The following is a 26,877-nucleotide window of genomic DNA, read 5'->3' as shown; positions in this document are numbered from 1 at the left end:
GCTACCGGGGCCGGGGGAACAAATGGTCTGCCCTGATGAACTAGAGGAGAGGAAATCCACCAGGATAGATGGTTCTTGCAGGTTTGTGTCACCAGAATCTTGTGACGCATGGGAAGCTGCTGGAAGGACCATTGGGTGAACAACATCCATTGTAGGAGACGCATGTAAAAGCGGGCCAAAGGAAGAAGTGTTATGGCAGCTGCCATGAGGCCCAAAACTTTCAGGACCAACCTGGCTTGTGCCCTTTTGCTGGATAGGATGATCCGAACGTGGTTTTGGATATCTAGGATTCTCTGACTTGTTAGGTTTGCTGACATCCGAGTAGTGTCTAGATTTGTGCCTATAAAGGTAATAGATTGGCAGGGCGACAAAGAAGACTTTTTGAAGTTGACTGAAATTCCTAAGTGACCGCAGAGACGTAGAGTATAATCTCTGGCTTGGAGAAGCTGATGCCTGGTGGTGGCTGAGAGGAGCCATTTGTCGAGATACGGAAACACCTGGAATCCTTGACGTCTCAGGTGAGCCGTGACCACTGCCATGCATTTGGTGAACACTCTGGGGGCTGTAGTGAGGCCAAAGGGCAGGGCTCTGAATTGAAAATGACTGGTCCCCAGCCGAAAACGGAGAAAACTTCTGGGGCGTCTGTGAATCTTTATATGATAGTACGCATCCTGAAGGTCTATGGAGCACATCCAGTTGTCTTTGCCCAGAAAGGGCAAAATCAATTGAAGTGTGACCATCCGAAATCTTGTCTTTTTGACAGACTTGTTGAGCCTGCTGAGGTCTAATATTGGTCTCCAGTCTCCCGTCTTTTTAGGGACCAAAAAGAACCTTGAGTAGATTCTGGACTCTAAATGATCTTGTGGTACTGGCTGGATGGCCCTTTTCTTTAGAAGCTTTGACACCTCTAATTTTGCAATTTCCCTTAGACTGGGTGGTACGTCTGGAAGGGAACCTCTTTGAGGGAAGGGGCTTTCCTCGAAAGGAATCTTGTAACCCTTGGATATGATCGACTGTACCCATCTGTCTTGAGAGAGGGAAAGCCAGGCTTCTGGGTACAGCGACAATCTTCCCCCGACTGCCTCCAAGGGTAGGCAGTCGGGCAACACCTCAGGGATGCTGGAAGGGCTTGTCAGAGAGAGGCTCTCTGGAGCCCTGGTTCTGCAGACCCCCTCTGCCCCTAGGGCGGCGTCTGTTATTATTACCCCCTCTGCCTCTGGGGGTAAACTGATCACGTGCGTCAGGCGTGACTCCTTGTGATTTCCGGAACCACATTTTCCCTCCCTTCTGACCTTTGGGGTAAGGTCTAGAAGGAGTGGAGAAATGGACTCCTATGGCAGAAAGAGTCTTGCCGTCCTGCTCGCACCTGGTTAAAGTGTCCTTCACCTGAGGGCCAAACAACGTTGTCCCATCAAAGGGAGAGTTTGTGAAGGACGCCTTAAAGGGGTCAGCAAAATTACAGAGCCGCATCCAGGACTGACGTCTGAGGGCCACTCCTGTGCCTGCAGCTCTACTCGCCCCCTCGGCTGCATAAGAAATGAGCTGCATGGAGGAGTTGGTTATGGAATTTAGGATTCCCAGCTGAGAGGCGATCTTTTCTTGAGCCCCTGCTGCTGACGGATCCTGTACTACTTCACCTAGCTCTTTGAGGATGTCTCTCTGAAGTCTGGTGAAGCGACACAAATCAGCGAACGCATAGCAAAGGTCGCTGAAGAGAACATCCTCTTGCCATACCTGTCCATGGTCCTAGACTCCTTGTTAGGAGGATGGACTGGCATGGAAGGATCTGCAAGTTCCTTCTTGGTGGCGGCCGCCACCACCATGGCATCAACCAGGATACCCTTAGTAAGAAACTGCTTTTCAGCGGGGGCCGTGATAAACTTTGAAGGTCTCCTGTGGACTGGTTCCACCGAATCAGGAGATGCCCACGCCTTTCGAGCTATAACTTCCATAAGGGGGTCGAAAGGCGGAGACACCCAGGAGGTGGAGGGTCGAGATCCAAAAGCCTCCAGGTATACCGATTCATCCTCAGAGGGATTAATGGAGGGCCAGTTCCCCTCTGTTTCAGGAGTTCAAGGATGTCTGAAAAGGAGACATCCTCAGAGAGAGATCTTGGGGACCCCTCCGACTCATCTAAATCGGTATCTGATGTTGTAGACTCAGGGGAGTCTAAATGCTTCCTCTTGCAGGTCCTCTTACGCGGGGGTTCACCTGAAGGATCAGGAGAAACCTCGGAAGAGGAAGTCCTTCCCAATGGGGAAACCTGGGGCGATGGATCTCTGGGTCCGGGAGCAAGAGAGCGGGAAGAGGCATCTACAGGCACCATAGAGGGAGGAGCTAAAGGAACCGACTGCTGGCTAAGCTCTGGGGCTAGCACACTCCTCATCACCTCAAAGGCTCCCCTTCCAGGGAGGGCCGAGAGATCCCGCTCCGAAGAAACAGGGATCCCCGGTCCCACCGAAAGGGAAGGCTCCGAAGCAGATGTCGGGGCCGAGCTCACCAAGGCCGAAGCTCCGAGAGGGAGAACGGGGTCGGACAAGGGTCCGATGCCACTCGCCCCCTCGGAACCGACCAGGGAAGCCTGACGCTCGGATCCCTCCAAGGAAGGTCTCAAGGAGGAGATAGGAGTCGAGGACGACTGAGCCGAAAGGTGTGGTATCGGCTCCGAAGCAGCAACAGTCACGGTACCAATACTCTCCAGCTCCGAACTCTGTAGGAGTCGAAGGAGGAATCTCAGGGAGGTGTAGAATAGCTGACGTCTGATGAGACGGGCTATGGAGCATCTGGGCTAGTGCCTGTGATTTTAATAGCCTACTCACCACTCTCTCTAAGTCGTGGTCTGACAGCCTGGAAGACCTCAATGATCTGCTCTGATGGCTCCGCTCCGAAAGCAAGGGAGAGGCTGAGTGTATAGATTCCAAAGGAGGAGATCTAGACCTCTTCTTGGACGGAGCCATCGGAGCCAAAGAACGTTCGGCTCCAGGCGGAGCCGACAACTTGTCGGCTCCGAGAGGAGACAAAGATATCTTGGCTCCAGCCGGAGCCGAGACATGCTTCGATGCTAGGGTGTCAGCTCCAGACGGAGCCGACACAGGTGCCGAAGCCAGGGCGCCAGTACAGAAGCTTCCAACAAGGAAGGATCGGCTCCGGACGGAGCCGATGTCTACTCCGGCGGAGTCGGAACCAAGACCACAGACTTGGACACCGAAGCCTGGGTCTTGGAAGGCTTGGAGGGCTTCCTGGAGCCGACCTTAGCCGGGGAGCTCTCTGGTTTAAGAAGACCCCTGAGGATCAACTTATTTCTACGTTCCTGCAGGACTCTCTGGCTGAAAGAATGACATATAGCACAGGAGTCCTGCAGGTGCAGGGGTCCCAGGCAATAAATACAAGAAGTGTGACCGTCTGTCAGAGACATCTTCTGACAGCACGAGTCACACTTCTTGAAACCTGAGACCCTAGTATCTTTGGACATGTCTCAGTCCTAAAACGCTCACACACACAAACAGTCCAAACAAATACACTAACAACTAAAAAATTATTAATAACTAATAAATTAGTTATTATTATAACAGTGACACAACACACACACACACCTGAAGGAAATCCTGACAGGAACTGTGAGGGTGGGAAAGGCCTAAGGCCCGAAACACTGAAACTAAGTGAACTAAGGGGAAATGGGTATGGAGCTAAGTGAAAAGGTACACTGAAGGGATATAAAGACTAAAAGACTAAAAATTTTAGTTTTGAGACACCTAAAACCTTACAAATAGCAAGAAAAATATCACTTACCAGGAGCTGGTAAAAAGGATGACCTCATTATAAACGAGATCTGGGTAATTACCGCCTTGCATCATGGGATATGGGGCTGCCTCGAGCTGGTAAAAGTGACTCTCGAGCTTAGCAAGTGCCGAGTCGGAGCCGAGGATCGGCTCCGAACCATCCAGCAAGAATGAAGGCAAGATTGACAACTTAACATCCGCTTATTCTCTTTTTATCACCTTTCCACAGAATAAAAAAGCGGTCCAAAAATCTATTATATAACAAAATCTCAGAATTAAAGCTACTCTTAAAAATGTATTCCAGTTCTCATCCTAGCAAGACAATATTAGCATAGACGGGGACACAAGCTGCCCCAATAGCCACCCCTTTGGTCTGTTGATAATACTGCCCTTCAAAATAAATAAAATTGTTATCCAATATAAGAGCCATAATCTCACATAACAAATTGACCTTTTCATGTTGCAATTTAGAACATGCGAAAAGCATTTCTACAAAATATTCCAAACCCTCCTTCCTAGGGATACAAGAAAACAAATCTTGAACATCAATGGTCAAAAATGTCACTCCAGCAAATCATAAGTCCTGTTTCAACTGACCCAAAACATACCATGAGTCTTTAAGTGTGGTACCCCTTCCACAACATGTTTAATCATCCTATCTACAAAAACTACATACAAAGATATGGTGTTGGACTTTGCTTATGACAGGTTGTACACGGAGAAGCTCAAAATACATCATATTGCTTTACCAGCCTTGAGGTGTGTTGATTTTTTATATAAACTGAGACACCTCTACATTTTGTCCCTTCTTGTGCAATAGCTGATCTAAGTGTGAAAGTCATTATAGCCCTGCACTGCTGTGGTGTTCTCTGTGGCTTTAAACCACGTCTCAGTAAATACACAGACATCTGTGTTCTCCAGGGAGAGGACAGGTTGCATTTTAACGGAGTGTTCTGATTAAATTCCTGGCATTGAGCAGAATCACCTTTAGATTATCCTGAGTCAATTTAGTTATGTTGGATAGTTTCTTGGACTGGCAATGCCTAAAAAAAGGCACTACTGAGGTGGACATGGTTTTAGCCAACATTCAAAAGCCTAAAGGGGACAGGTGCAGAACATTCCTGGCAAAGCAACATGATGTCAACCATAACCTCCTAGGCTGACAAACCGTATACCCCTTGAAATGACACCAAACACTATGCCAATTCCTAAAGTCAATTATCTTTTACTTGTATTGTGGCATCATCCTATGAGAAAGTAGAATGCTGCTCAACGCAAGGAATTTACCAGCCTGAGACACAGTCAGGGAGCTCCCCACGTTTCTTTTCATATAGTGCAGGGGAGGTACATTTCAGATCATTTACACCCACGTAGACTTTGATGGAATTATACCAGTACTTGTGGTTTAGTGACTTGGGAGCTTGGGTGATCTGGTGGATCCCGGCCCCTGATAGGCAACTGATCATAACCCTCTTCTTGTTCAGCTTCATGAGTGGGACATCAGCATGCCTCACAAAGGAGCCTCCTAGGACCAGGATATTGGATTGTGAAGTAGTCTGCTTTTATGGGCAGAGACCATGAGGTACAACGAGGTATGGCTCATAGTGTCATGGTTGGTGTTGCTTCACAAGTGTGTTTTTGAGGTTGCTGATGACATCTTGATGTCTGCATTTAGGAGGCCTTTGAGGTTTAAGCAGCTTACCTTTAATGGCTTCAACAAGTGTGGGTTTATGTGTTTGTCCTGTAGTGTATGACAGGTACTGTGTTTATGGGCAACCTGTTTGGTAACTGAGGTTTTTCTATGTGACAGCATCATCTCTGAAGACAGTGTTTAAGCACATCTCTCCCATACTGCAGACTGTTCGAGAATTAGATAGTTGTTAGCAAACATCATTTCTACATTGCCTCAGGATGCCCAGTTCTACCAAGCTGGCAAGGTTTCAGGAATCAATGTAATGGGCTTCTGTGGGAGTTGTTGCAAGGGGATAATTAGGGCTGTTAGCAAGTGATACCAAAGGAGTACTTAGTGTTGTGAACAGTGCTAAAAGTACTTGGTTCTATGCTCTTCTTGTGTGCAATCACTGTACTGGAAAACCAAAAGAGATTATAGCTGATTTTATTTGGATGCTAGCTGTGTAATGAATACAACATTAATCTAATCTCAGTCTTAAACTCAAGCTTTAAGAGTCTAAGGGGACAGCATTCCTAATTTTGATCTTTCAGTGCCAAAGTAAAATAAACAGATATGAATAGAATAGGAGAAGCTTTCAAAGCTAAACTTACAGTATGGGCAGGCAGGTCAATAATTACCAAGTTTAAAAAGCACAGGAAGAAACAGAACAGTGGGTGGGGTGGGGGGGGTGAATCACCAGAAGAGAGCCACAAACATTGATAGTAAGCATCTGCAAATTTCATGTCCTACTCCAATGTTTTAACAAACAACTTAATACATTCACTTGCATATTATGCAATCAACAGCAGAAATGGAAAAGGGGAGCATAAAGCATTCAACCACAAAATTCAGAAAGGAGATACACCTGGAAGTAAGACGCTGCCTTCAGTTTCCAGCTAGAACTGTATATTACAATTTTTTTCCAGAATAAAGGGTAGTTTACCTTTAGCTTCCCTTCCAGGGTACGTGAACGCTTAAAACCAGAATTCTTGTTTTCTGCTTTAATAGCACTAATGGCTCCAGTTTTCACCAACATCTTGGCCTGCTCAGTTGCTGTGGCTGTGTCTACCACAATTTGGTCCGAAAGAGCTGAAAACAAATGGAGAAAGGGTAACTTAGTGGGGTTATACACATGAGAACTCTCAGTTATGGAAGGTAACCTTTTACAGATAATCATACATCTGCATATAAAGACTGAAGGAATGAGCTTAAAAGACAAAGTTGTTTTTACTTAAACAGATCTGACCCCTACCACACTGAAACACAAAGTGCCCCTATGATGTAATACTCTAAAAATGACAGCAACCCCTACAAATCATGCTGTAGTGTCTTGAGAAGGGATACTATGTCACGACCATCAGTACTGTTTGCTCTGAAAGATACAAGCATATCCTATTCATACTTTACACAACGGTGTCCAGAGATAGAAATATAATTTTCATAAAATCACTTGCCCTACACAACATGCTGGAACTGAGACAATGAAGATATCTTAACATAGCATACTTTGATTAAACTAGGGGAAGAAGTCTCCCTCCAAAACAAAACACGCCTTAAATACCAGGGCAGCATGTCATGAGATGAAAACTAATACACAACACAATGCCTCTAGTCTGCAAATCAGGGCAACAAGAGTCAACTTTTTAAATTAAAAGCACTGTGTCCTTTACACCAAAGCAAGTGTGAACGGTCTTGCAATATTTCATCCCCATCAACACAGTACCTCATGTATATCATGCTGCTATGCTAACAGTTTAAATCCACTGTCACCAAAAGGACAGGATCCCAAATAAATACACTACAGCAAGTACAAAGATTCTCACTATTTAGCACTGCAGTTTTCTGCGTACCAGCTAGACTGTCACTGTTTAGAACAGCACAATACCCATGCATATCTTTACAGAAACTCACCACCCTTAGTGACAGCAGTTGTGAACTCACTTCTGATTTACAAAGCATTTAAAAGAAATGATATTCTCAGTTACATTTCATAGTAAGACAGTGAATCCATGCTCTCCCTAACTTAGGGTCATGCACCCCATATGCAATTTCCACTTCCTTACATCTTTTGATGCCTCCCTGGTTCGTCTGGCTGGTGGAGCTGTGCTTCTTCAGTGCCATTAGTGCCTTTTTCTGAAACAAACATATTAGAAAAATTAAAAAATGCTTCATTTAAGTGCAAGATTCAATAAAGTCAGAAAAAATACAACAACAAAAATTACAAAACCTAATAACTCTGGTGAAAAACAGTACAAAACAGAAAATCAGTCAATATTTTTCTCCCATATTAATTCATGGGTTAAATAAACATCAACAAAAGTGAAGATTCCAAACATACCAAGCAGATAACCAGGACTATGCATAACCAATGTCCTTATATTATGATTCATGCAGTTTATGAATGTGAGCTACTATAATCTGAAGCATTACTGTTACTGCCCCATTCTTTATATAACCATCCTCCCTACTAAGTAATGCAAGATGGCTTGCACCACACTGGAACTTAACCACATAAGGTCAGCTTATTTCAATAATTTCCTGACTTAATTATGTTTCATTTTTTGGGAAAACACCAACAACAAACGAAGTACCTGCACGCATGGCTGGTGCAAGGCTGTACCATTTGAACATACCAGAAAAAGAAAAAGCCAACGCCCAAAATCCACGTGTGCCTTCCAGCAAAAAGACTATTTCCATGAAGACTAAAAATTGGTTAGATCAGTGAGGTTTTTTAGTCTTCATGGAAATAATCTTTTTGCTGGAAGGCACACGTGGATTTTTGGCTTTCACCACCCATTTTAAATGAATTTTGCTATGCCCTTTTTTGAGGTTAGTATACTGTGCCTCTGTCTAACAGTGACACAGAAGTGATACCCGGAGTAAATCTACGATCTCCCATCCACTCATCAAGATTCCTCTTGAAGAGAGTCAATGAGGGACTCTGCCTAACCTGGACTGGGATTTTATTCCAGAGTGAAGGGAGCCTCTGGGTTATGAATCTGCTCCTCTAGCATGTCCTATTTATTTCAGTGCTGAGGTTCAAGTCTCTCGAGCGTGTAGCTCGATGGGATTTGGATTTTCTGAGGTGCAGCATGTCCATTAATTCCGGGTTGGACATGGCTTTATACATCAGGCACAGATCGCCTCTGAGCAGGCAGTATGCCACTGAGTAGAGCTGGAGTTTCTTTAACCGGGCAGCATATGGCATCTGTTTGAGCCCTTTGATCCTCTTGGTGAGGTACTTTTGGGGCCTTTCCAGTTGCTGCAGGTGTCTGGTAAGGTACATCCCAAAAGGGGCATTGTACTCAATTATGGGCCTGATGAGGGATGAAGTAAAGAGGCACGATGACCTCCCCTGATCTAGATGTGAATCCCTTCACGATTAGGTGGGCTATATAAAATGTTTTTCTAACCACTTTGGCCACGTGGTTGTCGAATGAGAGATTGCTATCAACTTGGGTCCCCAGGTCCCCAATTACCTCTTCTGTACTTAATGGATTACCATTTATGTGGTAATTTGTGGGCACTTTGTTTTTGCCAAAGGGGATGACTATACACTTTTTGGCATTTAGCTTGAGGCCATGGCTCTGGCACCAGTTGTCTGTTTCTATGAGGCCCTTTTGTAGGATGCTTGTGTCGGCTGGAGAGTTGATTATGGCGCCCAGTTTGCAGTCATCTGCAAACATGGTCAGCCACAGTCCTTCTGTGTTGGCCTGTACCTCCGAGAAATATATACCGAACAAGAGAGGTCCCAGGACTGAGCCTTGTGGGATGCCACTTGTAACTGGTTTGGAGTCTGACATGGCTCCAGCAATTCTAACCATGTGGGTTCTGTCCTTGAGCCAGTTTGCAACCCATCTAGTGACATAGGGGTTTATATTTAAGCTGGTGAGCTTATCTATAATGCCCGCGTGGGGTATTGTATCGAAGGCTTTTGCGAGGTCCAGGTAGGCTGTGTGGACCACCTTCCCCTTGTCAATGGCCTTGGTGACTGTTTCAAAGAAATCGACCAGGTTTAAGAGGCAGGATCTGCACTTAAAGCCGAACTGGGTAGGATCCAGTGTCTGTAGGTCCCCAATATCTTTATTTATGAGGTCCATGATGATCCTTTCCATAGCTTTGCAGACCAAGCTAGTCAGGCTTATGGGGCGATAGTTTCCAGGATCCATTGAGGCACCACCTTTGTGGAGAGGGACCACTGTTGCTGTACGCCACTCTTTGGGTACATATCCTGTAGTAAGGTTGAGACTGAACAGTAGTTTTATGTTTGGGTTTAGTTCTTCTTGGAGTTCATGTAGGACGCAGCCGGGGACAACGTCTGGTCCCATTGATGCTGTGTTTTTTGCTTTGGAGAGGGCGTCTCTTACCTGAGCATCTGAGATGTCAGGGGGGCAGCACTCTGCTGGGACAGATATTTGCCCTTTTGGTGGGAGGGGGAGTTTGCGCTGAACCTGTCAGCTAGGATGTTGGCAATGTCTGTGGATTCGGTGTATTTTTTGTCATTTTGGACTGATTCTGAGCATATCTGGGAATTCCCACCCAGGTTCCTAACATAACTAAAGAAAGCCTTGTGATTATCCTTAGTGTCCTGTGCAATTTTTCTCTCGAAGCTGACCTTAGACGATTTTATGAGTGCCAGTAGTTTTCTGCTAATACTGATCAGAGATGCCTTCCCTTTTTGGGATTTTGCTCTATCATGTAGTAGCTTCCTCCTTCTATTGTATAGTTTGTTTATGGCTGGGGTCCACCAGACAGGACGCCTGCCTTTGGAGGATTGGGTCTTGGTTTTGTTTGGGATTGCATGATCCATGCATTCCTGAAGGTGTTCATAGAATGCGTTTATAAAGGATTCTGTGGTCTGGGCCGTATTTTCCACAGGCCCGGGGGCTTTGAAGGATTCCACCTCGGTTTTGAGGAGTGTGAAATTTGTTTTAGAGAAGTTTTTCACTGTGGTTTTCTGGGCAGGGGCTGGGGTCGGGATGTGAATATCTAGCGAGATTAGTTTATGGTCTGATCTTACCAGTGAGGGATACACTTCTGGTCTGGAGCATAGAGTCCCCATGTTGATGATGATCAGGTCCAGTATGTTTTTCCCTCTTGTGGGAGTGGTAACAAGTTGTTCCATAGCATTTGAGTTTATAAATTCTAGGAACCTTTGTGCTAGGGTGTTGGAGCTAGAGTAATGCTCCCAGTCTATGTTTGGGTAGTTGAAGTTGCCCAATATAATGGTGTTTGGAGAGACCTTCATATTTTCCAGTGTTCTCAGGAAGGCCGAGTGGGGTTCCTGGGTTTGGGAGGGTGGTCTGTAGCAGGCTATAAACTGGAAGGCAGTTTTACCCACTGTTAGTTGCACATGGATAGTCTCTGATGCTTCGTGCTGTGCCACCAACCTGGAGGTGTGGGTATCTTTGACTAATATTGATACTCCCCCCTCCTTTTGTGGTTCGGTCCAAGTTTTGGGGCCGAAAAACATGGTATGAGGTATAACCTGGTAGTGCTGGGGTGCTTTCGGGAGCCTTGAACCAGGTTTCTGTTACTGCACAGATATCGATGTTCTCCATGCTAAGGAGAGTTTCGAGTGCATGCATCTTAAAGTTTAGACTTCTGGCATTGAGTAGCATTACTTTTAGTTTCTTATCCCTTGTGATAGCTATGGAGGTGGGTTTGTCTTTTGAGCCTTGCCTAAAAAAGGCACTATGGGGGTGGCAAGAGCCTTTGCCAATATCCGAAAGCCCAGGGGTGACAGGTGCAAGCCGTCCCTAGAGAAGCATCGTGGCTTGTCGAGCATGTCATCCCAGGCTGACAAGTATTGGTGTCATTCAAAGGGGATCCAATGCCTAAGACAATTGTTGAAATTGATCATCTTGTCTTCATATTGTGGCATCATTCTTGGTGAGGGTAAGATGCTACTGAAGGTCAGGGTCATACTGGCCTGGGCTACATGCTCAGAGAGCTCCTCTGTCTCTTTTCATGTAGTCCAGGGAGGTACGTCTCAGGTCATTCACACCAGCATGGACAATGACAGAGTCAAACTTGTACTTGCCTTGGAGTGACCTGAGTGCTTGTGTTATGTGGCGGATCCTAGTGCCTGACAGGCAGCTCACCGTGACCTTCTCCTTGTTCAGCCTGGTGAGCGGGACGTCAGTGTGCCTGACAATAGAGTCACCTATTACAATTGTATCAGGTGTGTTGTTTAGCCTTAAGGGCTGTGACTGTTCGGCACACTGGCTTTGTGAGTTATGTGTTGCAAGTGTTTTGTTTTGGGGCAGCGGTTGCGTGGGTGACTGCTTTGGAGCCTCTGAGTATGAGACTGGAATTTTAGTGAGTGTGGTTTCCTTCTCCTCCTGACTGGTTACTATATATATATATATATATATATATATATATATATATATATATATATATATATATATATATATATAGTAGTATAGGTTACTATATATATAGTAGTATAGGTTATATGGTAGCGCCCACTAGTAAATAAAAAATATATTGCAAATTATATTACAAATGTAACAAAATATTTCAATATCGCAAAATATTTGCATATACAGGAATACACAATGAGTATAAAATTATAATCCATTACAAAATATTTAAAAATTGGTCATTCAACCCAGGTGAAAATAAGGCTCCCAATTTAATTATCCACATTTTTTCTTTGTTCGTTAATAGTTCATGTAATACACGAGTCTCATTATTTCTAAACCTGATACGGTCAATGACCATAAAGCTGAAAATCCCTGTTGAATGTTTAAGTATATGTTTGTATAAAGAACTCGAACCTTTCTTGTTTCTAATGTCACTTAAATATTCACCGACCCTTATTTTACAGGGTCGAGAAGTTTGACCCACATAAAATGCCCGACATCTGCACTGGGCTAAATAAATAACCCAACTGGTACTGCAATTGGCAAAAAATGAAACATTATAAACATGTGGAGAATTGTGAGAAGTGAAACTGTCTGACTTTAGCACCCTCAGGCAATATGAACAATGGCCGCATGGACAGCAACCCAATATAAATTGTCCAGTTATTGTTGTTTGAATGGTTGAACTGGGAAGATGGTTATGTACCCTTTTGTAATGACTAAATAAGCATCCCAATGACCGCCCCTTCCGAAAGGAATACGGGAGTCTTATTTTCATCTGGGTTGAATGACCAATTTTGAAATATTTTGTAATGGATTATCATTTTATACTTATTGTGTATTCCTGTATATGCAGATATTTTGTGATATTGAAATATTTTGTTACATTTGCAATATATTTTTTATTCACTAGAGAGCGGAACCATATTACATACAAGGGCTTGTGAATGAACAGTATATATATATATATATATATATATATATATATATATATATATATATATGTATATATATATATATATATATATATATACACATACATATATATATATATATATACACACACACACACACACACACACACACACACACACACACACACACACACATATATACATACATACACACACATACATATACATATATATTTATTTATTTATGATGTGTGGTTGCTGAGGAAGGCTTTTGCCGAAACCGGTATGTCCTCACTGATCTAACCAATTTTTAGTCTTTATGGAATTTCTTTTTCTGGTTTGTTCATTTTTCGTGAAGCCTACTGTTTGCCAAGACCTGCTACAGGAATGCTCAGAATGACTTCTCAAGATCAGTTTTCTTACTGTGTGTCAACTTAAGAGAATATCAGCATTGACTTAGTTGCATGAGGAGTGCTGCATTATACTAAACAAAAAGGATAAGATAACTGTCTGCTTCTTCTGAGTTGTGAAGAGGAGAAAAAAAAAAAGATAAAAAAAAAAATCTATCGTGCCCAGAATAATGGACTTGATTCCACTTCTTTTAGAGAAAAAGAAGCCCATCTAATTCTAAAGATCACATCAAATTCAAAAGGCACATCCAGTCACTCTAAGGCTGTGATACACTATACATCACTAACCAGACCAGTTTTTGAATACAGTGCTGCATTCTGTAGCCTAGGAACAAGCAACGTGAAACATAGACAATTTGAAGACTTACAAAAAAAGGCACAGGACTGCATAATTTGAACTACACAGAAATGCTTCAGGAAATGTATTTTTTTCTGCTTCTTACAGATAACTTAGAAGTAATCTCTGCCTATCTGCCCTCATGGTTCAGAGGGATGAAACCTTGACTGCAACCCCCAATGACCAGTGTCTGATCAGCAGCATGGACATTGCCGAAGATTAGCCAGGGAGGACATCTACTGCAGAGTCAGACATGGGAGCAAGACTTCTGACTCACTATTTAGAGGACACCTAATGGGAATACTGGATGTTGCACCATGGAGTATACTAGCACATACTATACTAGCACAGACTACCATCAGCATATCAAATGCTGCACGTCTGTGTGCACAAAATAGCAATGAAACTAACTTGTATGTGGAGATGTGCAGACTTCCCTGAACCAACAGATATGGCTGTGCAATTGAAGTGAGGCACAAAGCAACTCCAGGGTCAGGCCACTGTACAGGACCTTCTAGCTGTCCTGGTCCTTATCAGGAAATTCTTGACATTTAGTAATCTAGTTATCAAATCCAGCCAATAAAATTCATACAGTAATGGGCCCCTCATGCCTGGCCTGGGGATGCCCAGCTTTTGCACCACTGAACAAATGGGCTGACTGAGTAAATAAAAGAAGCCATCAGATAGTATCTTCTAGTGGTAAAGACAGAAGGGAGGAGGGTGGAAAAAAAAGTGATCCCCTGCTTGGCCTATACAGAAAAATCAAATCCAGTTCTGTTTGAAAGTCTATGCCTGGAATCAACCTTAAAAAGGATACACACACAAAAAAAATAAAGTAAAAACATGTATATGAAACATAAAAATACTACATTTTCTAATGCATAGTGTTTTGTGTAAATCTGATCATTTAATTTATTTTCTCAACCACTTCTCCTTCAAAAACATTTTATACTACAAAAACTAAATGATATTTACGGCTTCCAAAACCACCACCCTAGATAAAAACTCACGTCACCAGTCAAAATAATACTCCTCTCAAAATAGTCTCTAATGCTAAAATACTAGGAGTCCTGATCTATGACAAGCTAAAGTTTGATAATCATCTGCAAGTAAATATCAAAAAAACAAAAATAGGCATGCTTTACCACCACAACCGTTACATCTCTTCCTCCACTAGGCTCACCCTCGCCTACACTTACCTTATCCCATCCCTCCTATATGGTGCCTCTATCCTTTCTAACCTGCAATCTTCCCTCAATACTAAACTCTCCTCTTGCTATAATAAAATAACAAAATTTGCAACCGGCCATAGATCCACTTCCCATCACTGCACTGCCCTACACCAACTGAATTGGCTTGAGCTGTCCAATTACCTCATCTATACTCAACTTGTCCAAGCACACACACTTATTTTCACCCCTTATCTCTGTCCCTCTCTTGCCACCACCTTTAAAATGCACCAACCAAATAGACTTTTTGAGATTTAATTCCCAAATCTAATTGAACTGCATAAACCTGCCTGTCCACCAGGCAAACATCTAATGTCCTTCTCTCTAGCATGCCATTGGAATTCCCTCCCACCTCTCATCCATGCCATTGGAATTCCCTCCCACCTCTCATACACACCACCAGCAGCCTCCTTTCATTCAAAACCTTACTTCACACACACCTAACACCATGGGAATGCTCTTGCTCCCACCCCACAATCTCCCTACACTATAGCTATTCTCTATAAGCTATAATTCACAACAGCCTCCCATTGTTTGGTACCCCTAATAAACCCTAAGAATTAGCATAACTCCTAGAATGCTAGAATTCAATAGCTTAGAAATTAACTGCATGAATTAGCATAACTGTTAAAAAAAACAGACTGTTTCTGTTATTGCATTGTGCTAATATGTTATACTGTTAAAAACTGACTGCTTGTAAATATTACTCTTATTCCATTGTACTAATATGTGCACTCTACTAATATGTGTTTTTCTATTTGTTTAATTTTGCTTCATTTGTGCACATTACATTTCTCTAATAACTTATTCTTATGTTAAATCTGCAATTTGTAATTTTCTGGAGCTTTTCTTCCTAGACTCCATTGAAAAGGGGCTTCTCGTGGCCCAATGGACTATCCTGGCAAACAAACTATACATAAATAAAGATACATATAGACTAATCACATCATTAATATCCAAACAATTATAAGTTGTAATAACACAAACCTTTTTGACAAATCATGGAGTTAGGAAATGAATGCCTAAAACTAGAAGACAGCAAATGTTTCTTCCTTACTAGGAGTAATATAGAGACTGGAAACTACTGAACATGAAGTGATCATGGAAATGTTGTATGGATGAAACAATGGCTAGACAAGGGGACTAAAAGAAGTCTAATCTGCTGAAAGGATGGTTATCAGTGGGATGCTACATTGTGGTTGATTCATTTAAAAGAAAGATGCATTTTTGCTGATACCATACACATGCAACACGAAGCACAAGGGGACAAAAGGAAGGATGAGAAGAGACTTGGCAAGACTGAAGGAATGGTGTAACAAAAAAAAAAAAGGGCAGCTTAAATTTAATGCCATAAAATGCTGCAAATGTAAAGCAAAATTGAAGGAAAGGTGAACACAACTTGAGGGAAAGAATCAGCAAAGAGGGGATAGAATCATGGATACTCACATCACAGGATATTATGGCAACATCTAAGCAACAAGGAAAGATGATGCAGTACAGACATAAAAGAGGAATCTCCAATGGGGAGGACACTTTTTGATACAGAGATGGCTGACAAAATCCTTATGTTAAGTCACCATCTAAAATTAGTGTGTGCAGCTTTGACATATTTTATTAAATTATGTAGACATTTCAGAGTCAGCACAGAGGAAGGCAGGAGAAGTAATGCATAATTTGAACAAGAAGAACATAACAGAAACAGTGTTGACTCTACTGCACAGTCTTGAAAGAGAGGACAATGCTGGCTACGATATCATTTTTAAAAACTCCACAAAACTCTGCAGAATCTGAGTACCAGTTCTCAAAATAAAGGGAAGGATAGTGAGTACCAGTTCTCAAAATAAAGGGAAGGATAGTGATGTGCTATTTCTTAGACCTAGTGAACAGTTATGGAAAGCCTTCCTCAACAGGCAGTAGGGGCAGAACCTGGCATAACTGAAGAATGCAGGAGTAGTTATAATCCAAGTGTTATGAGGGCTGGGGGAATAAGGTGTTGAGTAAGCAAAAATGTGCAGCTATTTAAATAGATGAACAAATTAGGAGAGTTTAGGGCAAACTAAACAGAGACAAATTGTCAAGGTAAAGTAAAATGAAAAAAAAAATGCAAAATGAAGGTGGCAGCTGGGTGAAGGCTATATGTGGTGTGAATGAACAAAACCCATTGGACATATTACATCTCTATTCATCACTATTACAACTGTACTGTAATAAAAATGTTGCAATTTTTAATACATTTTCTCTATATGCTGCACTCCCAGAATGATAGCGGCCACGATTCTGCATACAACAGTAGGGAAGCTGGGTAAAATAAAAAATAACATTTTAGGTTTCAACACTAGAATATCCTACAGATTCACTTTCAAAATAAGACATTCTACCTGCAATATTTGGTTTACAACCTGCCTTTCCAGACAGGAGTCTCCTGGGGTTGCAAGTAGCACAGAAATATAGTGAGGTATATTGTGTGTATATACGTTTTTCCTAATTCAGAACTTCACCTCCACAATGTCATAATATAGTGGCTGTAGCTGTAAAAAGTTTTGAGAGCAACATCCTTACCAACAAAATGGAACTATAACTATAAGAGAAGTTGTAACTGTTGGAAACCTGTATGGTGAAAGACCGCTACTGTTCACCATGCTCATTAAAAACAGCATGGTGCCCAACTTTGTAAAACGCTGTCCCTTCGTACAGGCAGCATTATTTCAAGCTGCACTCATCAGCCACATGAACTAAAGCAGCACTTGGTATTGATTATAATGAGCTTTGCAGTTTGCCCAGTTTACTCCAGCCTTTGGCCAACTACATACCTTTTTCTTTAACTTGGCATACTTCTTCTGCAGGGCTTCTTCTTCCTCTGTAAGGCTGGCAGGAAACAGGACCATGCTCACTCTTGTATTACTTTCCCTTTTTTAACCTACAAAGATTAAAATCATTAAATTTTCTGTGATCTGTCTGGCAAAAGTTTGTATACACATATGCAGACAAAAAGATTACATAAAAATCACTAGTCACAGTTCTTACCACTTTACCTCTGAATCATAATATTTATAAAGGCACATTGATGCTATAGCAAGGAAAAGGAAAAAGTATAATGTGAAGGAAGGCAGGACAGAGAAAGAGACAGTGAGATACATCTGTGAGAGAAACTCACCACAGCAAAAGACATCCATGTTTATCTCTCCAAAATCAGAGTAACAGGATTCAGCATTATCTGCATTCAGTCTATGACTAACCGATCCATCAGAGTCTAGGATCACTGAGTCACCTACATCTTCCTGGTAAGTGTCACTTTCTGACATTACAGCCACAGTATTCAGACTCCAGAAGATTAGATCTTCCAAACACAACCACGGTGAATGCATAATCTTAACAGGGTAGAAAATAGGTCAGTCTTTCACTCACCCATCTGAGAGCAGTGAAGAAGCTGTCTGTGTCAATGCTTTACTGCAATACACAAAGCCAAAACTTGTCATAACCAGACAGTACAGTACTGAGTTACCAGCTTCTACAGTTTACACCGGTAGCAGCATGCTACATTCCAGAGGTTCATGCCTGGAAGGGGTAGGTAACAATGCTGAAATAGCTCTGTGGATGAGAGATGCCATCACTTAAGGAAACTTCAACAAAATTTGGAGGCTAGCAAATGCAACATAAAGTAAAACAAGGTTCTAAAATTTGAAGGGAACCATCCAGAGATAATAGATATACTGTTATGGTTAGAGTTCATCACATAATTCTTACTATAGCTTTTCACCCAACAAATCTCTGCAAGTATTACCAATAGGATAGGTTCATAGGTAGGTACTATGCTATTGGCCCTAGGGCCTATATACGCCTAGCCAAAAAGGTACCCTGGCTTTTGCCACCCAAGAAAATTATTTGTGAGGAGGTGTGCCACGCAGAAGGATTTCCTGACTACTGTGGCAATGTGATTATCAAAGGAGAGACTACTGTCCACCTGTGTCCCAAGGTCTCTTATCACACTTCCGGTGTTAAGTAGACTACCGCCTATGTGGTAGTTCATGATCAAGTCCATCATCAAACTTAATAAGCAGTTCAGAGGACTAATTAAACAAATTTAATCCAAATACAAATTTGAAGTAAAAGCATTCTCCAAGGCCAATAGCAATCATAAAGAATTCTTCAGATAATGTCTGCAACCTCAAAGGCAATACATAACAATATGTCAAACTACTGTAAATGAAAACACCTATACTACTCAATAAGTTAATCTCCAATTTTACCCCACTTCCACCACCAGACATCTCTCAAGAAATACTCCCAACCATAACCCCCCCCCCCAACTATCAGTAGGGGACAGGTCCTAAAAGGGCTCTCCAAGGTAAAAAACACTGCATCCATGGGACCCGATATCCCAGGTTGCTGCCTTAATAGCAGGACACATGACCTAAAAGGCACACTAGAATCACTATTCATCTGGAGCCTCCAAAAAGGCTTTGTGCAAAATGAATGAAGAAGGACTGCAACAGTTATCTCTCTGCATAAGGGTGGACCATCCATAGACCAAGGAGACTACAGACCCATACGCCTGACTAGTCTCATATGTAAAAGCCATGGAAAGAATAATCACAGATATGATAAATGACAACATAGGTAACCTTCAGACACTGAATCCCACTCGTTTTGGATTTGTTAAGGGTCGGTCACACCTACTCAACCTGGTGGACTTCTTCGAGAAAGTCACCACAGCAACAAGAAACAGTGAAATGGTACATACTGCCTACTTTGACTTTACCAAGGCATTTGATACCATGTCTCACTCGGGCATTGTAGATGATCTCATGGAATTAGGTATAATCATCCATGTCATCTGCTGGACAGTTGGCTGGCTCACAGACTGAAACCAAGAAGTCAGCATAGAGGAGCCTACCTCTGTTAAATGGCAGGTCATTAGCGGGGTCCCTCGGGGCTGCTCATTTTTGGTCTCTACTTCTCTGTAGTCAAGGCTAATGTCAAAGGTCTCTGGCTGTCCAAGTTCACAGATGATTGAAAACCACATGCACTTACAGAATCTCCCAATGAAACAAATACCCTCCAAAAAGGACTGACACAGACTAATAACTGGTGTCAGAGTTGCAGTCTAAAACTCAATGCCAAGTAGTGTACAATAGTCTCTTTGGGAAAGATGGACACCTCTGCAAATTGTTACACTGATAATATACCCCTACTGGCAGATCCAGTTATCAGGGATTTGAGAATACATGTAGACAGTGACTTGGCCTTTGACTACTGTGGGTAATGTAATACGGAAATCATTCTATAATGCACAACTTATATGCAAGGGTATGGCACAGATAGAGGTCCAAAGATGTCATTGTACTCAGTCTTTGTTAGACTTATCATTGCCAACAATGCCCTCTTTGGTATGTACATGGACTAGCCATATGCAACAAATGAAACATCTGCAGAAATTTCTCACAAAAAGAATACATGGTGCAGTCAACGTATTATGCAGTACACCTCAAAGCCTTATTCTTATACTCCACCTCCGACAGACTGCGAAGAGGTGACCTATGACTGACCTACAAAGCATCTTCTAATCCAGTTTTGATGGACCTGTTACACATTTGCAAAAGAGCATTAGTAATATTAGAGCTAGCATTAGTAATATTAGAGCTGCCTGCAACATAAGTAAGACATGTTGGAGGGACAGGTATGCGTTTCAGAGACTGACCCTTCTCTGAAGCAGGCTATCCCCATTCATGTGAAACATTATTCTTAAACTTCATCAGTACTGGGATAAGTGGATGGGGAATTGTAAATTTATCCTTGGCCTCGCACCTATGTTCCTACTAGGGGGAGAGAGCTTGTAAATGCCTAATCACCCACACCCAAATTATTCATTTATTTATATTTGTTTGCTAGGGTAGTGCACTAATCAGTGTTGACCAATTTCAAGTTGCAAAACATTTTGCAAATAAAAAATACAGAAATGTAAGCAATAACAGAGTAGTTCAGCCTAATTACACTGACAAAACTGTACATATACATTCTAGTGAATAAGAACAGTCAATATACAATCAAGCAAAGTACATAGAATATATACACTGGCTTCTAAAGTGGGTCAATCTTCAGTAAATCTTGAGTGAGAAGAGACTCGGAAAGGAGACAGGTTAGGTGATACGTTCTGTGTTGAAACAGGAGCATTTGGCTTGGATGAACAAGTGCTTTTTGAACTGCATTCTGAGTTTGGAATAAGTGTATTTCTTTTATGCCAACAGGAAGAGCTTGCCAAAGAGTAGGTGTGTGAGAGTTGATAGCATGTGCAGTGCAGTAAGGTAGAGTTTACTCGCAAACCACACCAATTTTCATTGCTCCTAAAAGCAGTGTATCAGGTTGTACGAGGGTTTTTCATGAAGTCTAGCTGCAAGGAGAGTTAATGTGGGGAGCTGGAGTAATTTGTAAAGTTGTGATTCTAAAAGTAGGTTAAACTCTGTTTTATGGGTAGCCATTTGGCTTTTTCTAGGGTGACACAGTTATTTTGCCTACATGGAAAAAGGATGTAGGGTTAGTAATCAACCCATAATCCTAAGTATTTGCAGGTGGAAGTCGAATCTATGGAATGGTTGTACAAGTCAAAGATAGGTAAAGAGTCAGGGGCTTGGTGAGTTTTTTATGAAGTTACAAAATGCACAGTTTTGGTCTTGTTGGGTTTGAGGAGTAGTCTATGGTTTATGAGTCATTGGTGGAGCTCACGCAAGTTTGACTGGAATTGGCATTAACTGCTGGTGTGAGAGTGATCTAACTGAGAAATGATGATGTTATCAACATAGAGGATAAGTGACAGTTTGTTAATTATCCAAATCAGTCCATTACATTTGGATTGCATGGCTAGGCTTAAAAAGGCCCTTTAAGGTCATTAACCAAGTAATCACTAGGATTCTATGCTCAAAGTGAGTGATTGACATCCTGGGGTCCACGGAGGCAGACTATCTGCTTTTGGGAAGGATATGAACTATTGCCCCCTCTTTGATGAGCTGCCTCTGATTTACAAATGCTATCTTCAATGCACTCTTTGTTGCAAAGATACAATCCCTGTTAATTGCATAGTAAAGGAAAATCCCCATTCAGAGTGGAGACCAAGCTTTTATGCAACATAGCTTGATCCTTTGAAGAATGTGGTTAAAAGTGTTTTACATTTTTGGGCACTTTTTAATAGGACCAGAAAAAAAAAAAAGTCAAAGACATGTCAAGCCACACCCCAATGTATTTAACCCATTAACACCTCCTAGTAGTCAGCTGAACAGGTGGCAGACCGGCCAGCAACTATGTGGAGTTCACAGTCAAAGAAAATTTTAATGTAACAAAAAAATATTTTCAAATGAACACAAACAGCACTTTTCTGCCTTAAATGCTCAATTATGTTTCTCATATTTAAACTGCATAATTGCAACACTAAATACTGCTAATTTGGTACTGTGATTAAGCTACTCTAACAAAAAGGTGTGTGTGTGTGTGTGTGTGTGTGTGTGTGTGTGTGTGGTTTGCTCTCCAAGCACTGCAGGCTTGAATGAGTCAAGGTAACCTCTACAAGTGCTGCAGCAACAAAACAGCAAGATCAGCACTGTGTCAAATTAAAATCTGACCTGAAGGTTTGTACTGTCTGCAGCAGACATGCACTTACTTGGCAGTAACTGTGCAAGGTGTATGGGAGTCTCAAACAAATGTTGTTTGTTTTACTGGAAATAACTTGCGAGATTGCAACTAGAAAACCAATTAGCACTATTTAAAATTCTCAGAAAGGAAAGTGAAAACTACAGTAGATTTGTTTACATGGCAGACATATGTATAAACAGAAAAATGAAGTGCAACGACTGATGAAAATGGTCAACATTTTCTGAGCAAAGAACTGACCCTTATTGTAGTCTAGTGTTTCAGAGTGTGGGGAAATGACTTGGAATCAGTTACCAAAACCTAAGAAGTTCATCTACCAAGGTAGTTGTCAAGTTACTATATCCAAGTAGACCACAGAAATTAAGCTATAGCTTAATAAATACCTATGAACCCTTCTAGGCTAATGACAACAAGGGCCTTTTTAAGCCTAGCCATGTATCCCAAATCAGAGAAGTTCAGACACCCTTGATAAGTGTAATCAGGGGCTTAGGACATGAAACATTTACAAACTAGGGCCTGGGAGATGAACCATTTACAGGCTGCCTGTGTCCATTAGAGACATAGGTGCCAACTCAGGGATGAATTTCCTGTTCAAAGATAGTAACTGGAGTCCTCGTAACAGTGGGAATTTAAATCTGACCCGAGGGTATATATATTAACTTTGAGATGGCGGTATATCAGACTACCACCCCATTCTAATGCATACCACTCTCACAGTAGCACATACAAGTACCATGGGCATGCATTGCCCTACAAGTCAAGGCTTGCACTTTTACTAACAGCAAGTTTTGAATTCACTGTTTTTATTAGAAATCTCACTTTAACTTCTACAGTGCCAAAATCTGCATTATCAGGTCTTGTACTTCTGTTTGGAAGTTGTAGATGATCAGTGTATTAGTGTAATTAATGAATACTACGACAATGGCATAACTACTGTGCACTGCCTGCAGTGATGTTGTTGTGACTGTTTGTGAAACTGTTGCTCATTCAAAAGTAACGTGCTAAGCGAAGTAATGTCTCAGTTGTGCTGCAGCTGACTTAAAGAATTTGAAAAAATGGGGGAAATGTAACTGGGCGGTATGACAACAGAACACTTCCATAGGTTAAGAAGAACTACCAGACCAGAAATAAGTCTGTCATACGTGCAGCTTTTGAAAATATTATAGTCTCCAAGGAATTCAAAATAAAATCCATTACTTCCTGTTGCTCAGCTTGTGGGCTTGTCTTTTGGTTAGAAAATGGTCAAAATAAGAATTTAAGATGTGCATTCAAAAATGTTTCTAAACACTGGATGTTTGGGTCTATAAACAGTGAAAAGCTATTTGGAGAAAGACTGACAAAAAAAAAACAAATCTTAATGAATCTGCTATATGAACATTTGGTGATTAACTTAACATTGGGCAAGTTTATCCATCACAGTTTTGCCCCAATCAAAAAGCTGCTTGGTTATCCCCTACCAGAAGGGCTGAAGGCTACCTAGCAAAGCAGCCTGCTTATACGTCCAAGTAGGCAAATTTAAGCTAGCCATTTAGTTCTTGCCATGTCCTCTTATAAGTGGTGTAAACTAAATTCTTATGAGGAGAACAACTTTGTTAAATTATCACTTAAAACATAGGCAAACGTACATTAACAGAAAAAATATATTCTTTCCATTTACATACATTATGCATCACATATTTTTCTTTATAACCATCATCAGTCCAACATTACATAAATGTGCTCAATTCCTGCCTTCCCTTAAACCTGACTTCGCTTCCTCCTGAACATTATTCTGCATGTATTATTCCCATAACTTCCATTTATTTCTATGTAATTTGCTCCTTCCCTTTTCTAAAGATCCATCTTCCAGTTCTTAATCTCAAAATATTTAATACTTCAAATACAGCTGGTTTAGACTTTGGATTTCCATTTTCTAGTAATTGCGATTTTGGCAGCCAACAGAATTAAACTTAAAAAAGGCCTTACTATGTCTAAGCAATTTAAATCCTGTGTCCCAGCTCAAAAGAATAATTTCCATAATTACAGCTATTTGCTCCCCAATATTTCTGACAAAGTAATTTTTAAAATCTGCCATCTCAATACACTCAAGGAACATACGTGATGCAGTTAGCTCTTTCTTCCCTGTCACACCTTCAACATTTGTTATCGGCCTAAGGAAAAATTCTTTGAAGTTTACTTGGGATATAAAATACCTAAGAAAACACTTCAAAGCAAATATTCTAAACTTTGTAGACTTTGCTGCATACTTGGGAGCCATACATATGGCTTACCATTGTTCCCTTGTAAACAGATTTCTAGCCTGTCTTCCCAATCTTTCTAACCTTTTCTGAGTGATTTGTTTAGTTATCATGCAGTATTTTACATGCATATCTAATTATTCATTTTTTGGCAGCAGCTTCTGTTTTAGATTCAACTAAAAACTCTACCAGAGCAGATGTTTCACAAAGGATTCCCCTATCCCTTTCTTTTTGTGTATACTCTTGATATTAATCCCTGGTAGGGAAAGCAGCTTCTAGCCTGCAGTCCAAACATCATCATGGCTTCATCCCACTCTATCATTTCCCTATCTAGTTATTTCTTACGCCAGCTATCTTGGTTCCTTTGCCAGTTTAATTCAGAAAATTCCAACCCTCTCTTTGCCATTTTCTGTACCCTCACTTAAAATCATCCCCACTGGAAAAAGCTCCTTTCTCCATTCTCAAATTTGCTTAGTTCTTACAATACTTTCTGCTACTTTATGAACATAATATTCTTGATTATACGCCTTAAAGATCTGTATCCAAAATCCCATTTGCCTTATTTCTTGAGCTTCCGCCTACTTCATTATCATCCATTTCCATGTTGAACTATAATCTTTTGTTTGTGTTATGAGCCTTAACTGTGTAGCCCTAAAACTTAACTTCAAATCAGGTAATCCTAAACCACTTTGTTCTATTGGAATGATCAACTTGTTCCATTTAACTCTTCCCCTCCCAGATAAATTCCTTCAACTCTATTAATTATTGTCCATGATGTCTGACAGGTATATAAAACTAAAGGGACTAAAATAATTTTCACTGCTTGTATCTTACTATCCATAAACAACAGCTTCCAGTTTCTCAGTTTTTGTATTATTTTTTGTTTAGACTTTTCTGGCATATCTAAAGCTGCCACAACATAAGCTTTTTCAATCCATACTCCTAAATACCTCAAGTTATCATGTCCCCTTAAATCTGCATAGTGCTGATTCAATTTGTTTGTGGTTGCATAATTTATGGCTATAGCTTTGTTTTAGCTTCATTAATTTTATATTCAGAAAACACTGGAACTGTGTCAAAACAGTCCACTGCATTGAGATCCGGTATAAAATAACATCCGCAAATAAAGCCAGCTTATGTTGATTACCATATCAATTACATCTTTTTTCTGAGTCTCTTACTTTCTTTGCTCATGGCTCTAAACATAAAGCAAATAACAAAAGGGGAAACAGGACACTCCTGCTTTACATGGAAATGCAAATGCTTCTACTTCCCTACTCATTCCTGCTTACTCCATCAAATGCTTTCTCTGTATCAACAATGGTATTTTCTTGCATTCTCATTCCTTTTGGATGCTCATTGTTCCATTAATGTTGTCAAATGGCTGCCTCCCCTCAAATAAATAAAATTAAATAAAAAAACACTGATCCATATCTATCAATTTGAGCAACACCTTTGACATTCTTTTATCTATTATTTACATAAGCACTTTATAATAATGGTTTAAAATTGAAATGGGTCTATATGAAGTTGGCTCTGAAGGTTCATCATCTTTGGGTAATGCAGACAACCACAGCTTTCTTCCAAAACGTTGGTACCTACCCTCCTTTTAAAACATATTAAGCAAAATCTTCCATATCTTTATCACTTCCTCCTTCCCCTAATTTCCAAACTGCCACAGAAATACCATCGGGGGTCTTTCCAGTACATGGATTATACATTTCATCTCCTCCTATCTTAACTATTAGTTGTCGAAACTCATCTACCTCTAACCTTGGCATAATTAAGTCTTCAATAAATATTTCCAGTTGTATTCTTTCTTGATTTCCACAATGCTCTGTGTTATACAAATTTTTCATAACATTTCCAAAGTATCTCTAATACCACTAAATGACCTCCACTTATTTTTCTTGTTACTGCCTCTCTAAGTTTGGTGACAATCCTTTCTACTTTTTGTTGCCCAAGATGTTGTACGAAAAGTTTTTGTGCTTTGGAGTGGTTATCAAAAAAGAGTTGCTTAACAGCAATCCTTCTACAGTCATGCATATCATCCAAATACTTTCTTATTTTCTATTTAGCACTTTGCGGTTGTGCCTCATTTTGTTCTGCGATATTCCACTGATTATGCAATGCTTTAACCTTTAACTCCCATAAGTAATTCCATATCTATGGTTTTATTTCTACCCCAATTTTAAACACCATTTTTAATTTTAGCTCAGTCATTAACTATCACTTCTGAAGAAATGTCTATCTTCTCCTATAAGCCTTGTGTAATTTCCACTACCCATTC

At 41.0% G+C, this 26,877-nt stretch overlaps 1 protein-coding gene across 3 annotated transcripts in view; it reads right to left on the bottom strand.

Annotated features, from left to right (window-relative positions):
* The window catches only part of NELFE (negative elongation factor complex member E), a 360,551-nt gene that overhangs the window by 296,227 nt on the left and 37,447 nt on the right, over positions 1-26,877 (bottom strand). For all 3 annotated transcript variants that reach the window (XM_044083278.1, XM_044083277.1, XM_044083276.1), the window contains exons 2-4: positions 17,523-17,629; positions 7,515-7,584; positions 6,395-6,540 (exon numbers count right to left, since the gene is read on the bottom strand). In XM_044083278.1, the coding sequence (XP_043939213.1) occupies positions 6,395-6,540; positions 7,515-7,584; positions 17,523-17,597 (291 nt within the window). In that variant the 5' untranslated portion in view covers positions 17,598-17,629. The remainder of the gene's footprint in view (positions 1-6,394; positions 6,541-7,514; positions 7,585-17,522; positions 17,630-26,877) is intronic.

This window comes from Protopterus annectens, chromosome 9.part0 (assembly GCF_019279795.1).
Source record: "Protopterus annectens isolate FY-2018-M chromosome 9.part0, PAN1.0, whole genome shotgun sequence".
Lineage (NCBI taxonomy): Eukaryota > Metazoa > Chordata > Ceratodontiformes > Protopteridae > Protopterus > Protopterus annectens.
The sequence above is the reverse complement of the archived record's forward strand: the minus strand, read 5'-3'. Positions and strand labels throughout refer to the sequence as shown.